Genomic DNA, 20,438 nt, shown 5'->3' on the forward strand with positions numbered 1-20,438 from the left:
CAGCCAGTCTTGCAATAAATCTGAAGAAGCCTCTGAAGACTGTCATGAAAAACTAAATTTCTGGCCAGCAGAGATGATGAAAATTAACAAAAGTCAACAAACAGAACAAATCAGAAGTAGCAAAACAGAGCTTCTCCAGCATGCTGCCACCATGAGATTAGCTAATGCTAGCCTAGCACAGCTAGCACTTCTAAAAGTCTTACAGATTGAAAGACAATTTTCTTTTTGTTCTAGAACTCAATGAAATGAATAAATAAATAAAAAACGAATAACTTCTTTTTTTATTATTAATAAAATGTCAAATGTATAAATTACATTTGCATAACTCAGATGCTTGGTGGCTGGTGTCACTGATGTCAAACTGACCTCTAGTAAATAGTTCATATTAGGAGAGATTTAAGTGGAGTGGCGTGATTGCTTTTTGAGTTCAGCCAATCATCTTTTATGTGCACTGTCTTTAAAAACATAGTTGTTGCAACAAAACTGATCCAAATCAAATCTTACATAAAAGCTTTAAAGCGCTGAATAGCCTCATGGCTAATGTAAGCGTGAATAAAACCTTGGCATTGATTAATGGGTCTCTTGAACACGTGAGATCATTTTTTCCCTTGGGCCCGGTTTTGTCTCGTCCTCCTAAAAGATGGAGATGATTTCATCTATTTTAAACCGGTTGTGATTCTCATATGAGTGCCTATTTTAAGAAGCGGTTCTTAACATCGTTAGCTGCTAGGTTTCTTTATAGGAGATGGTGTTGCTGGCGACGGGTCGACTCCGCTCTGTTCATTGTTCCTGCTCTGATTCTGTCAGAATAAACATCTGTAGCTCTCTCAGAGCTATTTAAAGGGGACATGTCCATCTGATTTAGGATGAGAAAAACTGCATCTGCTCAAACGTATTATCTTTGTAATATATATTCAGCACAAAAACAGATGTGTTTTTCTTCGTTGAAGTCATGCGTTTTTAAGCAGCCTGTTTCTTTCCCCTTAAATGGTGCCATAAGGAGTTCTATGAACCCCAATTAGGCCAATTGCAGATTTCTTTGGCTGAAAAGCTGCTAAATATAGCAACAAAGTTGTTAATTTGGCAACAGTAAGGTGACTGTCGTTAACCACGTATGTGACCTTGTGGGTGGGTCTGTCAGTCAGTCAGTCCTCTCTCATAGCAGAGCAAAAGGGGCTGATGTTCAGACCTTTGCAGAGGGTAAGATTTGTTTAGCATGCAAGTATCGGTCAATGACCGGTCTCCCAAAATCAAGGAACTTGGCGACGATTTATCTGTGCACCATTATCAGGAATCCTGAGCACTTTTTGATCATTTAAATTAATTTACAATAAAGTTTACACCAATTTAATGTATGATTTTTAGCGCATAGAAAGAAAATCGACTACAATCAAAAATGTCAGACCTTGCACCAAAGAAGAATATAAATCGGTATCGGCGGGTAAAAGCCCGATTAGTGAATCTGTGATTGTGTTGGGAATTTTGATGGGGGCTGGTGGATAGCTTAAAACCCAAAATGGAAAAAAAAGTTGGCTAGCCCTAAAGCACTAGTCATAAACATTAGTTCCACTAATGCTAAAGCTCTACACCAACACGGTATTGAACAGTAGATAATGCTAAAGCGCTATACCAACATGATATTTAGCATTAACTAATGCTGTTGTGCTTCACCAACACTGTTTTACCTAGTGCTAAAGTGCTAACTTCAATTCAAATTATAGCTATAAAATATAAAATGGGAAGTTTTTCCATGAACCCAATATCTTTCATCATCTTGTTGTGTCACTTGTGTCGTTGCATAGCTACATGCTAAGTTTCCAGTATACCAAAGTGCATGCCTACTGAAATTTTCTTGTATTTGTTATGGGCAATGATTCATAGCAGATGTTTCCTAAATGAAGAGGGAACTACCTGTATGAATACAACCTGATCTGGACCAGCCAATCAACCTGAAGTTGGTGTTGTTGGTTGATTTTAACTGAGGTCCATCAGATTTCCCTCCCCCCCCCTCTTATTCATTAAATGCCAGAACTTCCATCATTTTCCGTCTCTCAACCAAACTTCTCATGAAAGCAGAATTCAGCTCCTGAAATCTCTTTAAACATGGAGTCTGACTGCCGCGGCCTGAGCAAGTCCCGTCCCCCAGCAGTACTGTACATGCCTGCCCTCACTCTGCTGATTTCATGGCTCTTAACCAAACACAAAGACTCAATTATGGCTCTGCTTTCAGAAATAAACTCACATTTTCTCTCCATTTCTTTTTCTTCCCCTCTCTCTGTTCTTCTTCGCCCATCTTTTCACACTCTTCCTCCTCCCACTCAGTCACTTTCAGCCTCATCTCCAGGATTGAACTTAAAAAAGCCACATTTTCCATTTCATTACCTCACCCTGATTTTAGGAGTTACAAAACAAAGTGGAGGGGGTGAGATGAAGGCATGGTAGGAAGATTGCAGAGTGGGTCATAATTAAGCGAGTAATTAGGCCTCGTCCCCGGCAACCCTCGGCCCACCTTCTCGTCCTTTGAAGTCCTCTCCTCCCGACTACCCAGGGTGCACTTGGGAGGCATCCAAAGGAATGGGGGATGTCAGGAATGTGGGTCAAAGCGAGTGTGTGTGTGAATATCTGGAGATGCTGCTGATGATGAAAAGAGAGTGTGTTGGTGGTGGGGGGGCAAAGTTCCCCTCAGCGCTTCTACCTCCTTTTGGTGGGTTGCTTCTGATCCTTTTCATGCTGAAATCAATTCCCCGCCTGCATGCAGACACATCATTCCTATGTGCCAGCTTTGATACACACACACACACACACACACACACACACACACACACACACACACACATACATGTCACATGAGTCCTTTTGTTTTGGTTTGGTGCAGAGATAAAACCCTGCTCTGTTACACTTCTGTGTTTGGGGGACAAAGAGCGCTTATCTCATAGACTGAGTGTGTGCGCGCGGGAGGCGGGTGGGAAGAATTTGATTGTGCGAGTTTTTTTTTGTTGTTGTTTTTCTCGGATGCAGTTATTTTACTTTTTTTCCCCCATCTTTACAAGCTGCACTTTTCAGACTCGTTAAACTGTTTCACTTTCTTGTTTTCCCTCCCTGGAAAGCTTTTTGGAAGTTATCATCACATGGGGCCACCAGGGCCGGCATGATGCATTTCCTCTGGAGCAGTGGTCACTAACACGTTGTTGAGTAGGATGGTGAAAATCATTAGGAAAGAGGGTGAGGATAAATATTTAGATGAAAACAATATTTTCCAACAGATTGAAATGGTTAAACATTTTTTTCTGTATGTGGTTATGTCAAACCGAACTTTACACTATTTCTCTTTAAAGGAAATCCCTAGGTGTCTTTCAGCATAGTTCATGATTTCAACATCCACTGCAATGTATTAGACACAGATTTCATCATAAAAACTCCTTTCACACTAATTGGTAGTCCTGCAAAAGAACAAAAAAAAAAAAACTTACAATAAATTAATTTTCTTCATTTGACAAAACTCAAAAATGTAATGCGTGAATATTTGGTTTCGAAAAAAATACACTATAAAAACAGCGATTGATGACATTTAAAGTCACAATTTGCATAATTTGTTGAAAAAATATATTTGCTTAGTGAGGGAGGAGTATGGAAGCCCATTTCTGTCATGAAAGAAAAAATAAAAGGCCAGGAGGAAGACCCAATTTTGTCTTGTAGACATAATTATGAGATTCAAAGTCATAATTAAGAGATATAAAGTCACAATGTTGGCTTTCAGTTATATTAGGCAAAATGATAATTTCAACTTTCTAAGTCATAATTGTGCGATTCAGAGACATGATTTTTTATGAGATACCAGTTTCTCTAACGACGAGCCCCATTGGAGAAACAGTGTGACTTTCTATATCCTAGACTTTGACTTTCAACTTTGGAAATGGGTTTCCATAGGAGAGCGACATGCATACAACGGACAAATAACACACTCATACGTACAACTGATCACTGTAGAAACCTTCATATTTATACTAGTAAAATGGTTCAGAAATGGACGGAGAACTACGACTTTGGTTTGGAATCAGGAAAACTGTGAAATTTGGTCATAAAAACCATGTAGGAAGCCTGCACTTCCTCTGTTGAATGAATCAAACATTTGCTGATGATGGTGTTCTGTTTACACCAAGGAGTAAAAAAACATAAATCTATTCATGATAAATAAAGCAAATGGGTTGTTTTTTATTGATGTTCTGAAGCTGGTGGAGGCTTGATGCATCCTAAAATATGTCTTCAACCACCGAAGATTATTATTATTATTATTATTATTATTCTATGGCATGCCTTCAAGACAATATAAAACTAAGATGGCTTATGTGTTGGTGCGAGCTTGTGATGCTGATTCATTAAGAGCTTCTCGCCATGTTCTGTCATCACTGACAAATTGTTGCAGGGGTGTGTGTGTGTGTGCGCGTGCGTGTGTGTGTGTTGACTCACAGATGGTGTCCCTTTTGTACAAGACGAGCTAACAACTTTGACAGAGCCCGATGGAGGCGGACGGTACCGGCGGAGGGGCGGCTAGCTTCTCATCGCAGCTTAGACGGGACGGGCGGGACGTTTCTGCTGCTGCTTCCTCGAGCCGTGCTTGCATGCCCTTTTCACACACACACACACACACACACACACACACACACACACACACACACGGACGGACACATACAGAATAATTGTGCAAAGACACACTATTGCAATAACAGAGGGTGACACAATGAGCAGGGACTGGGTCGGAGCAGATTGAGCAAGGTGTTTCCTGTGACCTGGACGACTGCACACAACACACAACACACACACACACACACACCCTTGGTGCTGGGTCTGCCAGCCCCTCCTCATCAGATCTTAATTTCTCCCTCCGTACCCATGTGAACGTGTGTGTAGGTGAAAAACGGCTATGTTGCAGGCTGTGATGCACATCCTTTATTTATGCTGTCTTCATGCTTTATTCATGCTCTGTTCAGGCATTTGCAAAGTGAATGAATATTGGATTAAAAGCAGCGTTCCGTTATTCATGAGTGGGGATATTTTGGACTGTGCCGGTGCCTTGTGTAATCCCCCGTCTGGCATATTGCAACATTCAGCAAAACTACCCTAAAATACTGGACTTCTTCACTTAAAACTGACTGTGTGTGTGTGTGTGTATGTGTGTGTCCGACAGGCTGTGAACTGCCCTGCTATGGAGAAGATGAAGAGGATAAAGAAGCGCCTGTCGTTAACTCTCCGGCCCAGTCTGACCATCGACGAATCTCTGTCCGAACTGGCCGAGCAGATGACCATTGAGGACGGTGGGACAAAGGACAACGGTAACAACCTGATGACTGTAAAACCTCGTTTACTCTGGTCCCTAAAGTAGGATGCAGATTTTGCTGAGTTGCCATCCTGTCAGATAAATTGTGCATGAAATTATTGCAATAGACGACAATGTTGTCATTTGGAGACCATTTTAAACTAATATAATATAATGGCATAACGGTTTGAGTACACCCACTTAAAGATCATAAAACGAATATTTCTGTACAACATTTAACACTGGGACCGGAAAACATTTTAAATATCCAAAATAAACCAACAAAACAACAATAGTTAGAATGGATTGTGAAGTCTCTGTAACCATAATTGCGTTTCAGAAAGATACGCCATTCAGCTTAGACAGAAAAAACAGGCAAAAGTGTCGGGTAGTTCAAACTAGCTACTAAGGTTTTCAGGTTTTCTCAAAATGGCAGCTTTCCAACAACATCAAAGGAGAGCATCTCTTTATCAGCTGTTGTCCAAATGGAAATCATCATTCAATTGATTTATTACTTATTGTGACAGGTTTAGCTGTACTTACATCTAACAGTTCTGTCACAGTAACACATTTTGCAATTCCTTACCATCCTTTTGGATTCCAAATGACTGCCTCTACCAAAGAAAGGGCAGCACATTTTCTTTCTGAAAATTGATAACATGCCAAAAAATCTCTTAACAAACTTTCAAGTGTCCAATCGCATTACTGCCCTCAACATAAAAACACATGTTGGTATTATTTCCTTTAGCCCTTTAGAATTATTGGAATAATAAAAACAAATCCATGGTTTAAGGAGAAACGAGCAGTGAACTGTTGCCTGAGGAGCGGCAGTGAAGCTTCTCCCTCCACATGTCTGTCAGCAGCAGACATTTAACAGCTCTCTGCTGAGCTTTCTGGGTCTTGACAGCTCTCAGGGGTGCTGAGATTATGAAGCGCTGATGTCCATGAATTAAGAAAGATGGCTCTGTGAGTGAGACAGTTGCAGCTGCAGCGGCTTGCACCGAGTCGCTCTGCATCAAGTTATGTAACAGAATGGAGCTACTTCACCAACACACACACACACACACACACACACACACACACACACAGAGGGAGTCTTGTATCGCAGATTTCTGACGACGTTATGTTGACTTTTATTACTTTCTTCCTGATTCAAATGAACTCGAACGTAGCCAAACCCTGACCTTGTCCTATACCATAAAACATGATTCACATCTTTGTGCTCTGCTCCTTACCTCACCAAGGTGACGGAATAACAGACTGAAGACATTGGTATTGCCTGCCCACTCAAACAAAAAGCAGCGAATCTGTAGGGAACAGACACCCACTGTTCAGAAAGACCCGCTTTTATTCAGTCTTTACAGTTATATAACGTCCTGCTTGGTACCACAGCTAAACACAGCCAGGAAGCCGTTGGATTGACTGACACATGAAAACAGTCTATTGCCACTTATCGACAGTTTTCAGAATAAATGGATGCGCATCCATCTTTTTCAGCATATTTGCCTTTTCAGCCTTTTCCCTGTCGCTTTCTGCTCAGAATGACTCACTAATAACAGAGTTTAAGAATGAGCTGCAGCTAGTGAAGCCACATGAATTAGAGACACTTTAGCAGGTGTTGGGGTCAAACCATACAATCTTCACGTCTTTGAGCTGCATAAAGCAGTACGAGGCTAAACTATTCCATTTAAGTGTTGAGCAGAAGCAAAATGTTTGACCAACAGGGCACCAGTGAATTCAAACCATCTAAAAGGGCAGAAACACATAAATTCATACTTAAAGAGTGGAGTGAACCTGAACAGTCACTCCACTGAAATCCAGAAATTCCATTTAAAAAAAAATGTCACTTTTAAGATTTGTACCACCTTTAGAAATGAGGTACATTCATCTTGTAATTCCCCTGTGTTTTTGCCCCTGAAGGCAGCATAGTGTTAAATGTAAGGTTAGCTTGTAGGAACATGACAGAGACTTTGAACATAAAGTTCTAAAGAGCAGACGTGAAGCAGATGGTTTGTGGGAGCAGATAGATAATCTGCAGACTGGAGACTTACTTTTATAAGTCAAAATGAAACAAAATGTATGAATTTTAGTGTTGAAACTGCCGGTTCATCCAATTTTGAGAGAAAACCTGGTTGGGTCATTTGCTTACCAAAGTTTGTAGCTGAAGTTCCAAATGAATAAACTAGGGCTGATAGCCCATTGTTGTCTGTTGCCCACCATTCTCAAGGGAGGAAAATATTTTAATGTTAAGATCTAGTTGAAGGGATTTCCTCACCTGGTCTGTAACCTTTGTATACATTTCATTTTCTTTCAATCCATCATAGGTTTTGGGTGGAAAAACAAAATGTACTAATTGTTGGTTGGTAAAGATGCTACAGGGTTAACTCAGCATTAGCCTAGCTAAAGTCTGGCATAAGGAGCCAGCTTGCTTTTCAACAGTAGCATGATGTTAATATTATTGTTTATGAACAGGTTGTTAATTATATTTCTTGTTTAATAAAAACATAAAACATGTTTAGGATATTTTATGTTTCGTTGATTATTTTTCGTCAAGCTAGCTCAGGGGTGGGCAACTCCAGGCCTGGAGGGTCTCCTGCAACTTTTAGATGTGTCTCTACTTCAACACACCTGAGTCAAATAATGAGGTCATTAGCAGGACTCTGGAGAACCTGACTGCATTTAGGAGGTGATTCAGCTGTTGGATTCAAGTGTGTTGGACCAGGGAGACATCTAAGAGTTGCAGGACACCGGCCCTCGAGGACCAGGATTGCCCACTGCTGAGCTAGCTGCTACTGAACATAGTTAATGACATCAAAGATTCACAACAAGTCTACAAACATTTTTTGCTGTCCTGCTTTTGTAGAAAACAAAAAGTCAAGTTACCTTTCATGAACAAGCTTAGAATATTTTCTCCCAGTGTTCCCTTCATTGGTTTCTTTTCTTTTAAGTAGCAGAACAATTAGGACAGCTACTAGCTACTGCTGCTAATAAAGATAACATCAAAGACTAAACCACATTTAGTCCTTGTTGAGATTTATTTTGGGGGTTACAGTGGCTACCTTGGTTTCAGAGTAAAGAAAGTAAACATGATCCATAACTACTGGTGTAGCTTAGCATTAGCATTGCTAAAGTGAGTAAACACCAAAGCAGCTCACCCCTTTTTCTAAATTAGCTTATCTGTGTTTTTATTGACAGTCTGCGAAACATATTTGGCATGTCAGTCACTGTATTAGATGTCTCTTCAAATGCCAATTGACTTGGCTAGATACTTGCTTACTTTTGTTAACGTATTTTTTTTTTTTTTTACATTAAGGGTTTCCAATGCGGTGTATTTGATGAGAAACGGCTGGTAACATTGTCAGCTTGACTTGGTATTGGCTAAGCTCAAATCTGAAACACAAAAGCAGCTAACCTACTTTGTAGCATGGTGTGTTTCTGAAACCCTTGGTCTGTTTGGCATGTTTCGCATGTGTTCCTTAATATTTTCTTTTTAATTGCCAGACCTGTAAGGCTCACTGCCTGCCACACAACAAATTCTGCAGAGTTAAAGCAACACTATGCCGAGTCTGTTTGGTCCTTTTCAGGATCAGCATTAATTGAACTCTTACAAAGTTATTTCAACAATAGTTTGAGTAGTTATAACTATTTCAAGTGTTAAAATTAAACTATTTCTTGTGGAAATAACTCTGAAGGAGTTAAATGAACACCAATTTTGATAAGGACCAAAAAGACTCAGCATAGTGTTGATTTAATTCTGTAGAATTTGCTGTGCACTTCTGTTACCAGTTATCTATGTCAAAGGTTTGCAACATTATCCAGGTGATGTAATGTTGAAGCCACTGTTGGCTTAACTTGGTTTTGGCTGGAAATGCTGAAGTGGTTGGTCTGTCATTGTACAGCACTGGGACAAACATCTAATCTATAAAGTCAAGTTTATTTTTATGATCAAATGTTCAGTTTATCGGTTAATGTATCTCTGTAATAAACAAATTATTGCTGCCTGCTTGCTTTATTAAACTTTTAAAATAAAACATTTGCAGCTTTTCCTTTGACGCATACTTATGTGGCTTTTTATAGTTTAGGCGGGTTATTGGTTCTGTTTTAAACATGTTGGCTTAAATTTAATATAATATTTTGTTGTTTTGAATGAATCCTTTCCATATGTGATTTATGAAATGACTAGAGTTTGACTGTGGCTTCATTTTTCCACCTGGAGGTCTGTTTCCCCCGTTTCTTGCATCGATTTTTACTCAGCCGCCCTCGTTTTTCTGCTGCAGAGCCCTTCATGAGGAATGGCCGCCCCCCCACCTCCCACAGCATGCACTCCTTCCTGCACCAGTACACCGGCTCCTTCAAGAAGCCGCCGCTCCGCCGGCCGCACAGCGTCATCGGCGGGAGCCTGGGGTCCTTCATGGCCATGCCCCGCAACAACGGCAGCCGCCTGGGTGAGCCTCGCCAACACACACACACACACACACACACACACACACACACACACACACACACACACACACACACGAAGGAACGGAAGGAAACAAGCAGATGGCATCCGGCAGCAGACAGGAAGCGTGTCATGATGCTGAGATTTCCACCCTCCTTCCTCACATATGCAGATACACAGTCGACAGAATGACTCGCCGTCATTCCCATGAGCCAGCTTCCCCGTGACCCTCTGGTCTCCCCCTCCCTCCTGCCTGGGCTGCTAGATGTGGGACTCAGACAAACGTGACACAGCTTCCTGCGTGAGCTGATTCATCTCAGCTGAGCCACGCAATAGAATATGTCAAAGCCACATCCGTTAAGATGATTCACAGGACATAAGAACCAATTATCATTTATGTTATTATTTACATGCTTATATGGTATGATAAATAATCAGACTAGGAATAGGGATGCACCGACCCACTTTTTTCCCTTCCAATACCGATACTGATATGTGAGGTTTAGTATTGGCTGATACAGGGAAAAACAGCTGAATTGACATAAAATGTTTTACTTTTTTTTAACACGGACATAAATGTACTGAAATACAAATTTGTTTGATAACTTTTCACCAGCACAGCAGCACACTTAAACACACCAACAGCTTCACGAGCTTGGTCAAACATGTAAAAACAGCATAACTTTAATTTGTTCAGTTAGAAGTAGAACAGCCAATATAAAACAAATGAGAAACTGACAAAGACAATATGATATGTAAAAATAAACCTTCTATCAAATGGTCAGAAAGAGCAATTAGGAATTCTAAATATAACATAAAATAAACAAAGTATGATGTCACTCAGAGCACAAAGCAAACAGCTTTATTTAAAGACCTGAGATAAAATGATGTAACGCAGAGCGCTGTTAGAAAAGCAGCTTTGCCTTTAGCAGCTCTGTAAACAGTAATGCCCGTTTATTGTGGCCCCAAACTTCCCCCCAGATGACAGTATTGCCTCAATACTTTCAGGAATCACCATGAGGTAATTCAGAGGATCCATCCCTGACACTGCTGAGGAGCAGCTACATTGTTTCACTTTTAACCTGTGAAATATTGTAACGAATCTGTGGTGGATTTAGCTTCACAGGTTAATTTGGTTACTTTGCGGCTTTTGTTTAAAGCTTTTATGCAGCTCAAGTTTGTTTCGAGTCAATCTAGAGAATCAATGTGTGAAAGAAATTCATGTTGCTATTAGAAATGAAATAACATTGATGTTCTCATAACTAGTTTAGGTTGCCTCAGTAATGAAGTTATTATTTAGGTCCTCGGCTGTGCAAACACACTCTTATTTCTCTGCTTTTGCAAAATAAACAAATTTCGATACAGTCTAAAAATACTTCATTCTAGTGTCAACAGTTTTTATCAAAAAACTACTAATTAAGCAAATTTATTTTTGAAATGTCAAATTGTGCAATTATATGGTCAACAGAAACACAGCTAGGGTAGAAGAAGGGTAGAAAAATAAATCCAGAAACATGAATGAAATAGAATTATGCGGGTTGGTCCTGAAGTAATGAATCAATGAATCTTTGCAGTGAATTGACTTTGCTCATTTAAAGTGCCTTGAGACGACATTTTTTGTTAATTGGCGCTATATAAACACCTTGAATTAAATTAAATTATGACTTTTCTAACTTCCTAAGTTTATTCTTCTACCCACTCCTTTGATCGTTTATTATTGAGCATTATTTGTAATTTATAACGCTCAAACTTCGAAAATACGAAAACTGTACCTTTTCTAATCTCCTGTCCTGTAGCTGTGCTGCAGCAGTAACACGCAGATTCTGTAGTGATTCTGTCCTCTTAAAGAGAGCAGCCAATAGTTTTTTGTTTAAATCTCTGCTTGTTAAAGAAAAGCCAATGTTCCCAACTAGCTATACATGAGACATCAGTTATCATCCTCCTCTTGTTCCTATGATGCTACAAATCAATCATCTGTACCTCAGCATGTTTCCTTCCTGAATGCTGCGGCAGCATTGTCAGAACCGTTCTGTCCAACAGATGGTCCACTTCTCTGGGCCTGGAAATGCTACAAGGACCCATTGAGCCCCACACTGGACCCTGTCCCAGTTAGAGGGACTTGGATGTAAAAAGGGGACAGCTAAGTAGGACGTGGATGTTCCACATCTAGCTGTTGCACTCTGTGTTCATTATCAGACATGCTAATGAGGAGGAACAGAGAGAGGGGCAGCTTCAGAGCTTCAGAATGAGAAAGGGAAAAAAAAAAGAAAAAAGGTTGTGTTTAAATATTCAGGATGAAACGCGGAGTAAAAACGGCTGCAAAGTGAATTCAGCGAAAGTTTGTTGAGAGAGAAATTGGTTATAAAAACCAAACAAACGAAGTTAACGGAGAAGCGGTGTGTGGATGTTTTAACGGAGTCGGCTGATGGAATGAAAACAGAAAGTCTGGGGTGTTCACACAGGAGGAATTCTGGGAGGGAAGAGATGGCAGAGAGGTATGCGAAAATAGATGAAGGTTGAGCGGCGAGGAAAGTAGGACAGATCAAATCAGGCAAAAGAATCTGGAGAAGATGTACACGAGTTAAAGAGCAGCGCTGAGATAAGCTGCTGCCTGCTGAAAACCTCAGGAGGAAGAGGAGACGAAACCAAAGAGGGAAGAAGATTGGAAGAGACGATTGGAAGAAAAAAAAAAAGAAAAAAAAGTAAAGATGTTAAGTTTGATTTTCCATTTTTGATCAGTCATTTTTCTAAAATAACAGCAATCAGTCTGTTAATTTGATTTTCAATGTTGGATTAAATTGTTGCAAAAATACTGGAAATCTGACACAGTTATGAGTTGAGTTTTGAAACAATAGGTGAGCAGAGCTTATTGAGTAAAACGGATTAATTTTAAACATAAAGCTTGAATTATAAAGGCAACTCTGTTATTGAGTTAGAAGGAAAGAAAACTACTAAGGCTTATCTAATCTATAAAATAAGCTTTTCTGTTTGTTTGTTTTTTTGTCACATTCACATGTTTCAGATCATTAAACATGTTTTAATGTCAGACTGAGATTTTCTGAGTAAATAAACAAAGCTATTTTCAATTTTTAAAAAAAAAAAAATCAGAATTCTGAGGGTAAAGTTAAAGTTCTACAACTACATGATTTTATTAAGGGAAAATAAATGGAATGATTCAACAATAAAAAAAATTGAGACTGATGGGATTTTCCAATGCCAAACACACTGTCCTGATGATAATTGAGGAATAATAAGAAGAGGATGAAATTGGCTTTTTATCGATGAAGCCTAATCCAAAACTGAAAACAAAAGAAGCATTAGTAAAGCCCCACCTGCAGTATTCCAGCTATTTTTCAAAATGAAACATGTGTTCCCTATGATAAAAAAAAATTAAAATCTGCCCACATGGATGATGAAATTAAATCCAAAATGTTTAAATGCTGTTACTGGGTGGCAATAACTCAAGCATGCCTCAGAATGTGGAGGACAGGAATCCTGTGTGTTTTCTTCCAGGTTAGTTGCTTTTCTCCTGCTCATGTTTAGGTTTATTGAAGCAAAACATAGTGATACGCATGAGAAAAAAAGCTGATAAATACCAACCTTATTGTTTTTAATTGGTATATTTATTAATTTTTTGAACAAAACATTCAAGAAAAAACATTACATGTTAAAAAAAACACGCAATTGTGTTTTATTGACGACTATATTTCTTGACGCCCTTCAGGGATGTACAGAAATCCAGAGTTTCATCATCATGACTGGTGGTATCTTGATGGATTCACTGATTTTATAGACGAATCTAAACATTCACATGTGTTTCTGTGGTTTTTGCACAAATCTGATCAAATATGACTTATCAAATGGGCAAAAGAAAAGAGAATAAATTTCCTGCTAGGCTTGCAATCAAGCCTAGCAGGAAGTGAGAGTCAAAATTCTCATATTTGACTCCTTTCCTGCTCCTCTCCTCCCACACCTTTCTCTGCGCACTCGACAAAACCCCTGGATGGAAATATTGTCTTTTTTTCTTTTTTCTTTTTTTTTTTAACCGAGGTCATTTCAGCAAACTAAACTGGTAATTATATACTACATCGAACAGTCGTGGTACATAGTCTGCTTTCTTTTAGGAAACAGCAAATTGGGGTGGAAAAGGTAGAAATGTTTTGATCATAGCGGGAGGTGGCGTAACTTTTAATATTTTATCTATAATAATATAGATGTTATGTTCAAAATTGAATCTCCCTTTGGGATGCTGTGGTGGCACAGGGGCAAAGCACAACCCATGTATAGAGGCCCTGGTCCTCATGCTGGTGGTCACAGGTTCAATTCCCAGCCTGGTGACATTTGCCACATGTCTCTCCCTCTCTCATTACCCTCCTTCCTGTCAAACTACTTTCAAATAAAGGCACTAGAGCCAACAAAACCTTTAAAAATAAAAAAAATTCAATCTTCTCTGAGCATCACATTTGATGACAGACTTCATGGTTGGAGGCGCTGACACATTGATGACAGAGTTGCTCAGCCATAGCCACTCATTAACTGTGTATATATATATGTGTGTGTGAATGGAGGAGAGGGTGGGCATGGGGCTTGTACATACACACATTTTCTCCAGCTGGGTTTCAGTAGTGGTGGGAGTTTTATTGCCTGGGAGGAAATGGAGCAGGCTGTGGTTTCTCGTTGTAGCCCTGGAAGGAGGACTTTCAGCTCCATGTTCGTTTGATAGCCGTTACTGTGTCGTATAGCAAGGCATTGAGTGAATGTTTGAGGTGGGAAAACGCCTGCTATGAAATCTCTTTAACTTAAATGCAAAGCCTTGAAAAAACTGCAGCAAAACTTGAGGCAAATGGTGCTCTGTTGCTGAAAGTGAGAGCTTAAGCGGTTTGTGTCCAGGGTGTGCGGGGTCCGCAGAGAGGTTATCTACACTTTTTTCCTGACCCTAGACCTGTATATCTCCTGAATGGAGAGTTCTAGAAATCAGAAGTGATCCAGGACTTCCAGAGTGTTTCTAGAAGTCAACCATCTTCTCTTTATTGGGCTGAGCTCTAAGCAGTTCTGATCAGACCACTGGGCCAGCTGATCCACCTCCCACCTGTATGCAGACTCACCTCTGTCCTGAATCAGACTAATAGCTGGGGTCATATGCATGACTGCCTACTTTAAGTGCAAAAAGGAAATGACTCGGAGGCCCTTTCTCTCACACAGCACATAATACTGTGGTGTTTGGACCTTCAAGGGCCAGGATTAGCAGCAATAGAGAAGTTAATTCTCTAAACCTGCTCAGCTACAGTCTGAGCAACAATTGAAAGGTTTAAAATGACTGACTTTGTGTCAATCAAGGCTGGAGGAGAACCTGAGTTTATGAAAGCCACCAGTAGATGTACAGGAGTACCACAGAGTTTTAGGATGCATTCACTCTGTTTAGTCCACTTTAACCCAACTCCAGTCTGTTTGCCTAGAAAGTCCAGTTCATTTGGGGACGACTCGATGCACAAGCTCTGATGTGGACCAAAAATCCAAACTGATCTGCCTACAAACCTCGATCTCAGTTCAGTTCAAGTAAACTCTGGTGCTGTTTAAATGCGTATGTGAATGCCAAGCTGACCGAAGACCACTCCAAAAGCAGGAAGTAGACTGCAGCACAGTGCACTCTGGGTAAATGCAACCAAAACAAACGTGGGAGTCTAGCGCTAGCATTTTTGTTTACATTTTGTGAAGAAGGAAGTTGCGTCCTTGTCGTTATGTCGTTTTCTTCAGTGGTTCCTGGTGCAGCGCCCCCACAGGTTATAGGGTAAACATGTTTTTCAAAGGGTTTGATTCGTTTGACACAGTAAAAGTGAACTGCAGCAGCTGTAACAACGGTCGGGATTTTAGTCCTCAGTTGAACAGAGTCTACCAAACTATCAATGTGTGAAAACACCCAACCTGGAGCAGATCTGATTTATAGTAAGAGGCTCTCAGTAAATTTTATTTGAAATAACCGTGCGGTTGGTTTACTTTTCTCCATCCAGACATTGTCCATGAGAACCTGAAGATGGGTTCTGATGGGGAAAGCGACCAGGCTTCAGGAACATCTTCAGACGAGGTCCAGTCCCCGACGGGCGTCTGTCTGAGGAACAGAATTCACCGCCGGATCTCCATGGAGGTGAGACCCTGTCACACACACACGCACGCAGACACACGCGCACACACACACACTGCAGTGGGCTAAGAGGGGGGCAGGGCCGGTAACTGACTCCTCGGCTCTGGATGTGAGGATACTGATATCTGGGATGCTCCCTGGAGAATCTGGTAGAGAGACTGTATGATTTTTCTCCATGTCAGCTGTCACAGCTCGAGAGCAGACTGGAAAATAGATTTTCTACCAAGTGGGCGTTTAAACACATGGCTGTCATCGGCTCCGATGCTGGAAACAAGCACGGTCCATTTTTCTTCTGTGGTCAGGTTCAGCCGTGTTAGATCTAATCAGTAACGTTTTGAGTTTTTTTTTTATCAAGAAGAAAATCCAGAGAACCACCCAGAGGTGTCAGATATGACGAATGGATTCAGTCCTTTTTTCCAGCTCAGCTGTAAGAACAAGAAGAGCTCCCATCTCGGATCATTATGTTGCTCTGCCTGCTGGTGTGTTGTTCCCCTCTAGTGATTAAAGCAACCAGCTGAGGTGGTAAACCAGAAATGTGTGTGTTCCAGCAGCCACTCAGCCTGGAGGTGTACTGCCCCCTGCTGGCCGAGAAGAGAACACAACAAATCAAAACCCGGCACCTCTGATGCTAATGTGGGTTCTCGCTCACAACTACACACTGACCTATTTTTCACTTGTTTTGAATGCTGGGTGCAGAACAGAAGAGGAACTCAAGGATGTGGTAATGATCACTTGACCCAACACACACACACACACACACAATCAGCAACACATTGGGTCTGTTATGTGTAAGTAACAAAAAAACAGTGTTTTAGTAATTCTGTTCAGAACACACAAAGTTTGTCCTTATAAACACTCAAAAATATAGAAATTAAACCAAAACAATTGTGCTAATTTGCAAAGAGCTAACTTATTACTTCTTCATCTGTGCCTCATAAAATGACTACATGAGAAATGTGATGTTGATACAGAGCAGTTTATTTCCTGTTTCCTGCTCTTGTTTTTTTTTTTTTTCTTTTCTTTTTTATACTGAACTTTCATGATTCAGAGTAGGAATGCAAAACATATCAGCACCAAATATTAGTCTTTTTTTTATCATATTGATATTGGTCCGATAAATAGAACTGGGCCGATATTAACAACAATTCACAACTTTTTTCTTGAGGTTGGTCATTTGATGGTGATGCAGAGCAGCATTATGGGTAGCTTAATTGAAGTAGAGAAGCAATGGTGAAGTCAGCAGTGCGGATGTTTTTTTTTTTCTTCAAATATTGAAGAACCAAAAACGAAATGTTAATATGATATCGGCCCCAATACTCTTATCTGTGCCCGTCTACTTCAGACCATCAGCATCTTTCCAAACCAATGTGGCCCAATGAGGAAAAGTAATCAATCCCTTGTTAAATCATGAATTAACTTAAAACTAACCACATTAGAGTATAATTTAACTTTCCACCAGCAGTCCTGACCCTTAAGTAGTCTGTCCCAAACATGAAGTAGACTGTTTGTTTTTAGAAAATGCCCAGTCCTAGTCTGTTGATTATATTTATGATGATGGAACAGAAAAGGCTGTTTTTCTTGGTACACCTACTAAACAACTGGTAGATGGGGTTTAATGGTTGTCATGGAGACATTCAGAGTCCAAAAAATAGTCAGTAATGACAGAAATAAAGCCAGTTCAACATCTTCCTATTATTTAACTGTGAGTAAGTTGGTGGAAACTTCTGTAATAAATAGAATATTTGAAGTCCGGTCTATACTGAGCATCATTATTCTTCAGCCAGATGAAAGTGTTGCCTCGGTTTCAGACAGCTCAGGTTCTGCTGGTGAGACGTTCAGAGAGTTTTCTCTCTCTGAGTTGTTAGCTGTCACGCCTCCTGGTGTTTAGCTTTGATCCTGAGGAGAAACTGAAACTTCTAGACAGGAACGGCCCTGCTGCCTTCAGATGATGAGGTGTGTGTGTGTGTGTGTGTTTATAAAGTAAGTCTTTTTAAGCTTCTGCTGCAGTCATGCCAACACGAGCGGTCCTGTATTTTTACCTGATGGACCTCATCTGTCATCGGAAGTAGAGAGTTATTTCAGATGCTGTATGAGTGTGTGGGTGGACTCAGAGTTCCATCTTCTCCTGGCAGTAGTAACACCCCTTAACTTACTACCTTCATCATGTTGCAGCAGCAAACATCTGTGGATTTATTGAGGTTCCCTGTGGCAGACACCATCCATGGTAGTGGCTGCACCGTGCTGTGGCGATGCATTTTTTTATTTTTTTCCCCCCTTTTCCAGCAAAAGCGACATTTTGACTCAAGGGAGCTGAATATTACCGAAGAGTTTAACTGCCAGAGCTTGGAAATAAAATTGGGAGCAGCAACTTGTTAAAAGGAGAAAACCTTTTCGTTATAACGAGATGTAAAACTTCTTGAAATGAAAATGTTTTAACAAAAAAACTTTTTCATTCTCACAAGTTTTCCATCTCTTTATAATGAAAAGGTTTCATGTTGAAATGAGAACATTTTTCTTTTTAACAAGAAAACCTCATTATAACAAGATGCAAAACAGATTAAAACAATAAATAACCTTGTTAGAACCAGTTAAACTGAGAGTTCCTCATTGCTCTGACACATTAGAGTTTTCTCATTTAATAAGATACTACTCTCAGTATCTTATTAAAGTATTTCTGATCTTTGGCAGTTAAACGGTTCAATAGGATCTCCATGTGTCTGCCACACCTGTAGCACATTATGACAAAAATCCATCTTTTTTTGTTCCTTCATAAAACTTTTTGCTACTTTGTGTTGGTCAATTAAGTCAAATCCCAATTTGCCACACAGAAGTTTGTAATTGTGATGTAATATAACATAAAAAGGGTGTAAATATTTATCTAACTATATATATTAATGTAGCATGAGCCAGGTTGGAGAAGCTAGTCTGTCCTCATGCTGTGATGGGAGCAGATTGCAGAGCAGCAACAGTGGCTGTCAGCCATTAGCTCCTGTTGGTACCTAACTGTGTATATCAAAGATTAATGAATCCAGCTGGTGAAAATGGACGTTGCTGTTCTCATGAGGTGAACTGATGACCCTGTGTGCTTTCAGGACCTGAACAAGCGTCTGTCGCTGCCTGCTGACATCCGCATCCCAGACGGCTACCTGGAGAAGCTGCAGCTCAGCAGCCCGCCCTTCGACCAGCCGCTGAGCCGCCGCTCCCGCCGCGCCTCGCTGGTCAGTTCCAGCCTCCTCTCCCTGCACTCGCACACTCATTACCGAGGTTCCCTCTGGGCTGGTTTCCACGGCAACTGGCCCAGCGAGAGGCAAAGAGTCCCAGTCGCTTGCCTCCGACTTCCATCAGATCAGATTATGAAACTCTGCTGGGGGAGATCATATTGCTTTGTTGCAGATTTGCTAATGAAAAATGTGACAGCACTTATTAAGAAGCAATAAATGACTCAATAAATCAGTTAGCATTATTATGGTCTGCATGCTGGCTATTACTGGCATGCAATAGCGACTTGCATGTTGGGATTGCCAGTAGGATGTGGGTTATCACTAGCATGTTGACCAACAGTGACTTACTTCACTCAGTATTCTAACATTAGTGTACAAGCTAAAATTAGCCAAAATGCTAAGGTTACCTTAAATGGTGTAGGTAGAATATGGGGCATCACCAGAATGACATACTCTATTTAGTATGATAAACATAGCTAATAATTCAAAAATTAGCAAAATTGCTTATTTTAGCTATCAGGCTAATGTTAGCATGGAGGCAATCACTAGCAGGTAGAGCGACTAGCATGTTGACACTGCCAGTAGGATGTGAGTTATCACTAGCATGTTGACCAACTCCACTCTGTGGAGTGCATAAGCCAAAACTAGCCAACGAACTAGATAACGAAATGTCACAAAGTATAAATCAGATTTTTACTTTTGCGTTAAATGTGTGTTTTATATTATATTCACCACTAATGTCAAAAAAAAAAAAAAAAACATTTTCACTTTTTTGAAAGATTCACCAAACGCACAACTCTTAAGTAGTATAATATAATTAGTATTTCAAAAGAGCAGAAGAAATTTAATGTTTTTTGAACAATAACAATATTTGTTGTTAATCTGTTGCTAAGAGATGAGCGCGTTTTCTAGTAACCAAGGGCCACAAAGTAAACATTCGATTTTTACTTTTGCAAAATTTACCTTGTGTAAATTTCTTGTGTCGAAGCAGTATTTCAAAAGAGCTTATGTTTTATAAACAATAATATTACTTATTAATTTAGTGTTTAGAGATTAACATTTTTTTTTCTGGTAACAAACTCCCACGAAGTATAAATCAGATTTTTACTTTTGTGATGAATGTCTGTTTCATAATATATTTACCACCAATGACAAAAAAAAGTATTTCCACTTTTCTGCCAAATTCACCAAATGCACAATTCTTAAGTAGTAAGTAGTATAAAATACTATACAGTTAACAAATATTATCTTTGTTAACTGCATAAATGTGCTTTAAATATGACAAGTTTCATCAGAACAAGTGATACAAATTACTTATGTGTA

The 20,438-nt window shown here is 39.9% G+C and overlaps 1 protein-coding gene across 2 annotated transcripts in view; it reads left to right on the forward strand.

The window, feature by feature from the left end:
* Nucleotides 1-20,438, forward strand: part of cdk17 (cyclin dependent kinase 17) — a 48,957-nt gene that overhangs the window by 13,863 nt on the left and 14,656 nt on the right. Inside the window, exons 2-5 of one of the 2 annotated variants that reach the window (XM_015056545.1) lie at nucleotides 5,186-5,330; nucleotides 9,592-9,759; nucleotides 15,764-15,897; nucleotides 18,987-19,112. In XM_015056545.1, coding sequence (XP_014912031.1) covers nucleotides 5,204-5,330; nucleotides 9,592-9,759; nucleotides 15,764-15,897; nucleotides 18,987-19,112 — 555 coding nt within the window. In that variant the 5' untranslated portion in view covers nucleotides 5,186-5,203. Of the gene's footprint in view, nucleotides 1-5,185; nucleotides 5,331-9,591; nucleotides 9,760-13,161; nucleotides 13,269-15,763; nucleotides 15,898-18,986; nucleotides 19,113-20,438 lie in introns of those variants that run through there. The other variant, XM_015056546.1, reaches the window with a different exon arrangement.

This window comes from Poecilia latipinna, unplaced genomic scaffold (genome assembly GCF_001443285.1).
Source record: "Poecilia latipinna isolate Pla-1442-1.1 unplaced genomic scaffold, P_latipinna-1.0 Scaffold1390, whole genome shotgun sequence".
Classification (NCBI taxonomy): domain Eukaryota; kingdom Metazoa; phylum Chordata; class Actinopteri; order Cyprinodontiformes; family Poeciliidae; genus Poecilia; species Poecilia latipinna.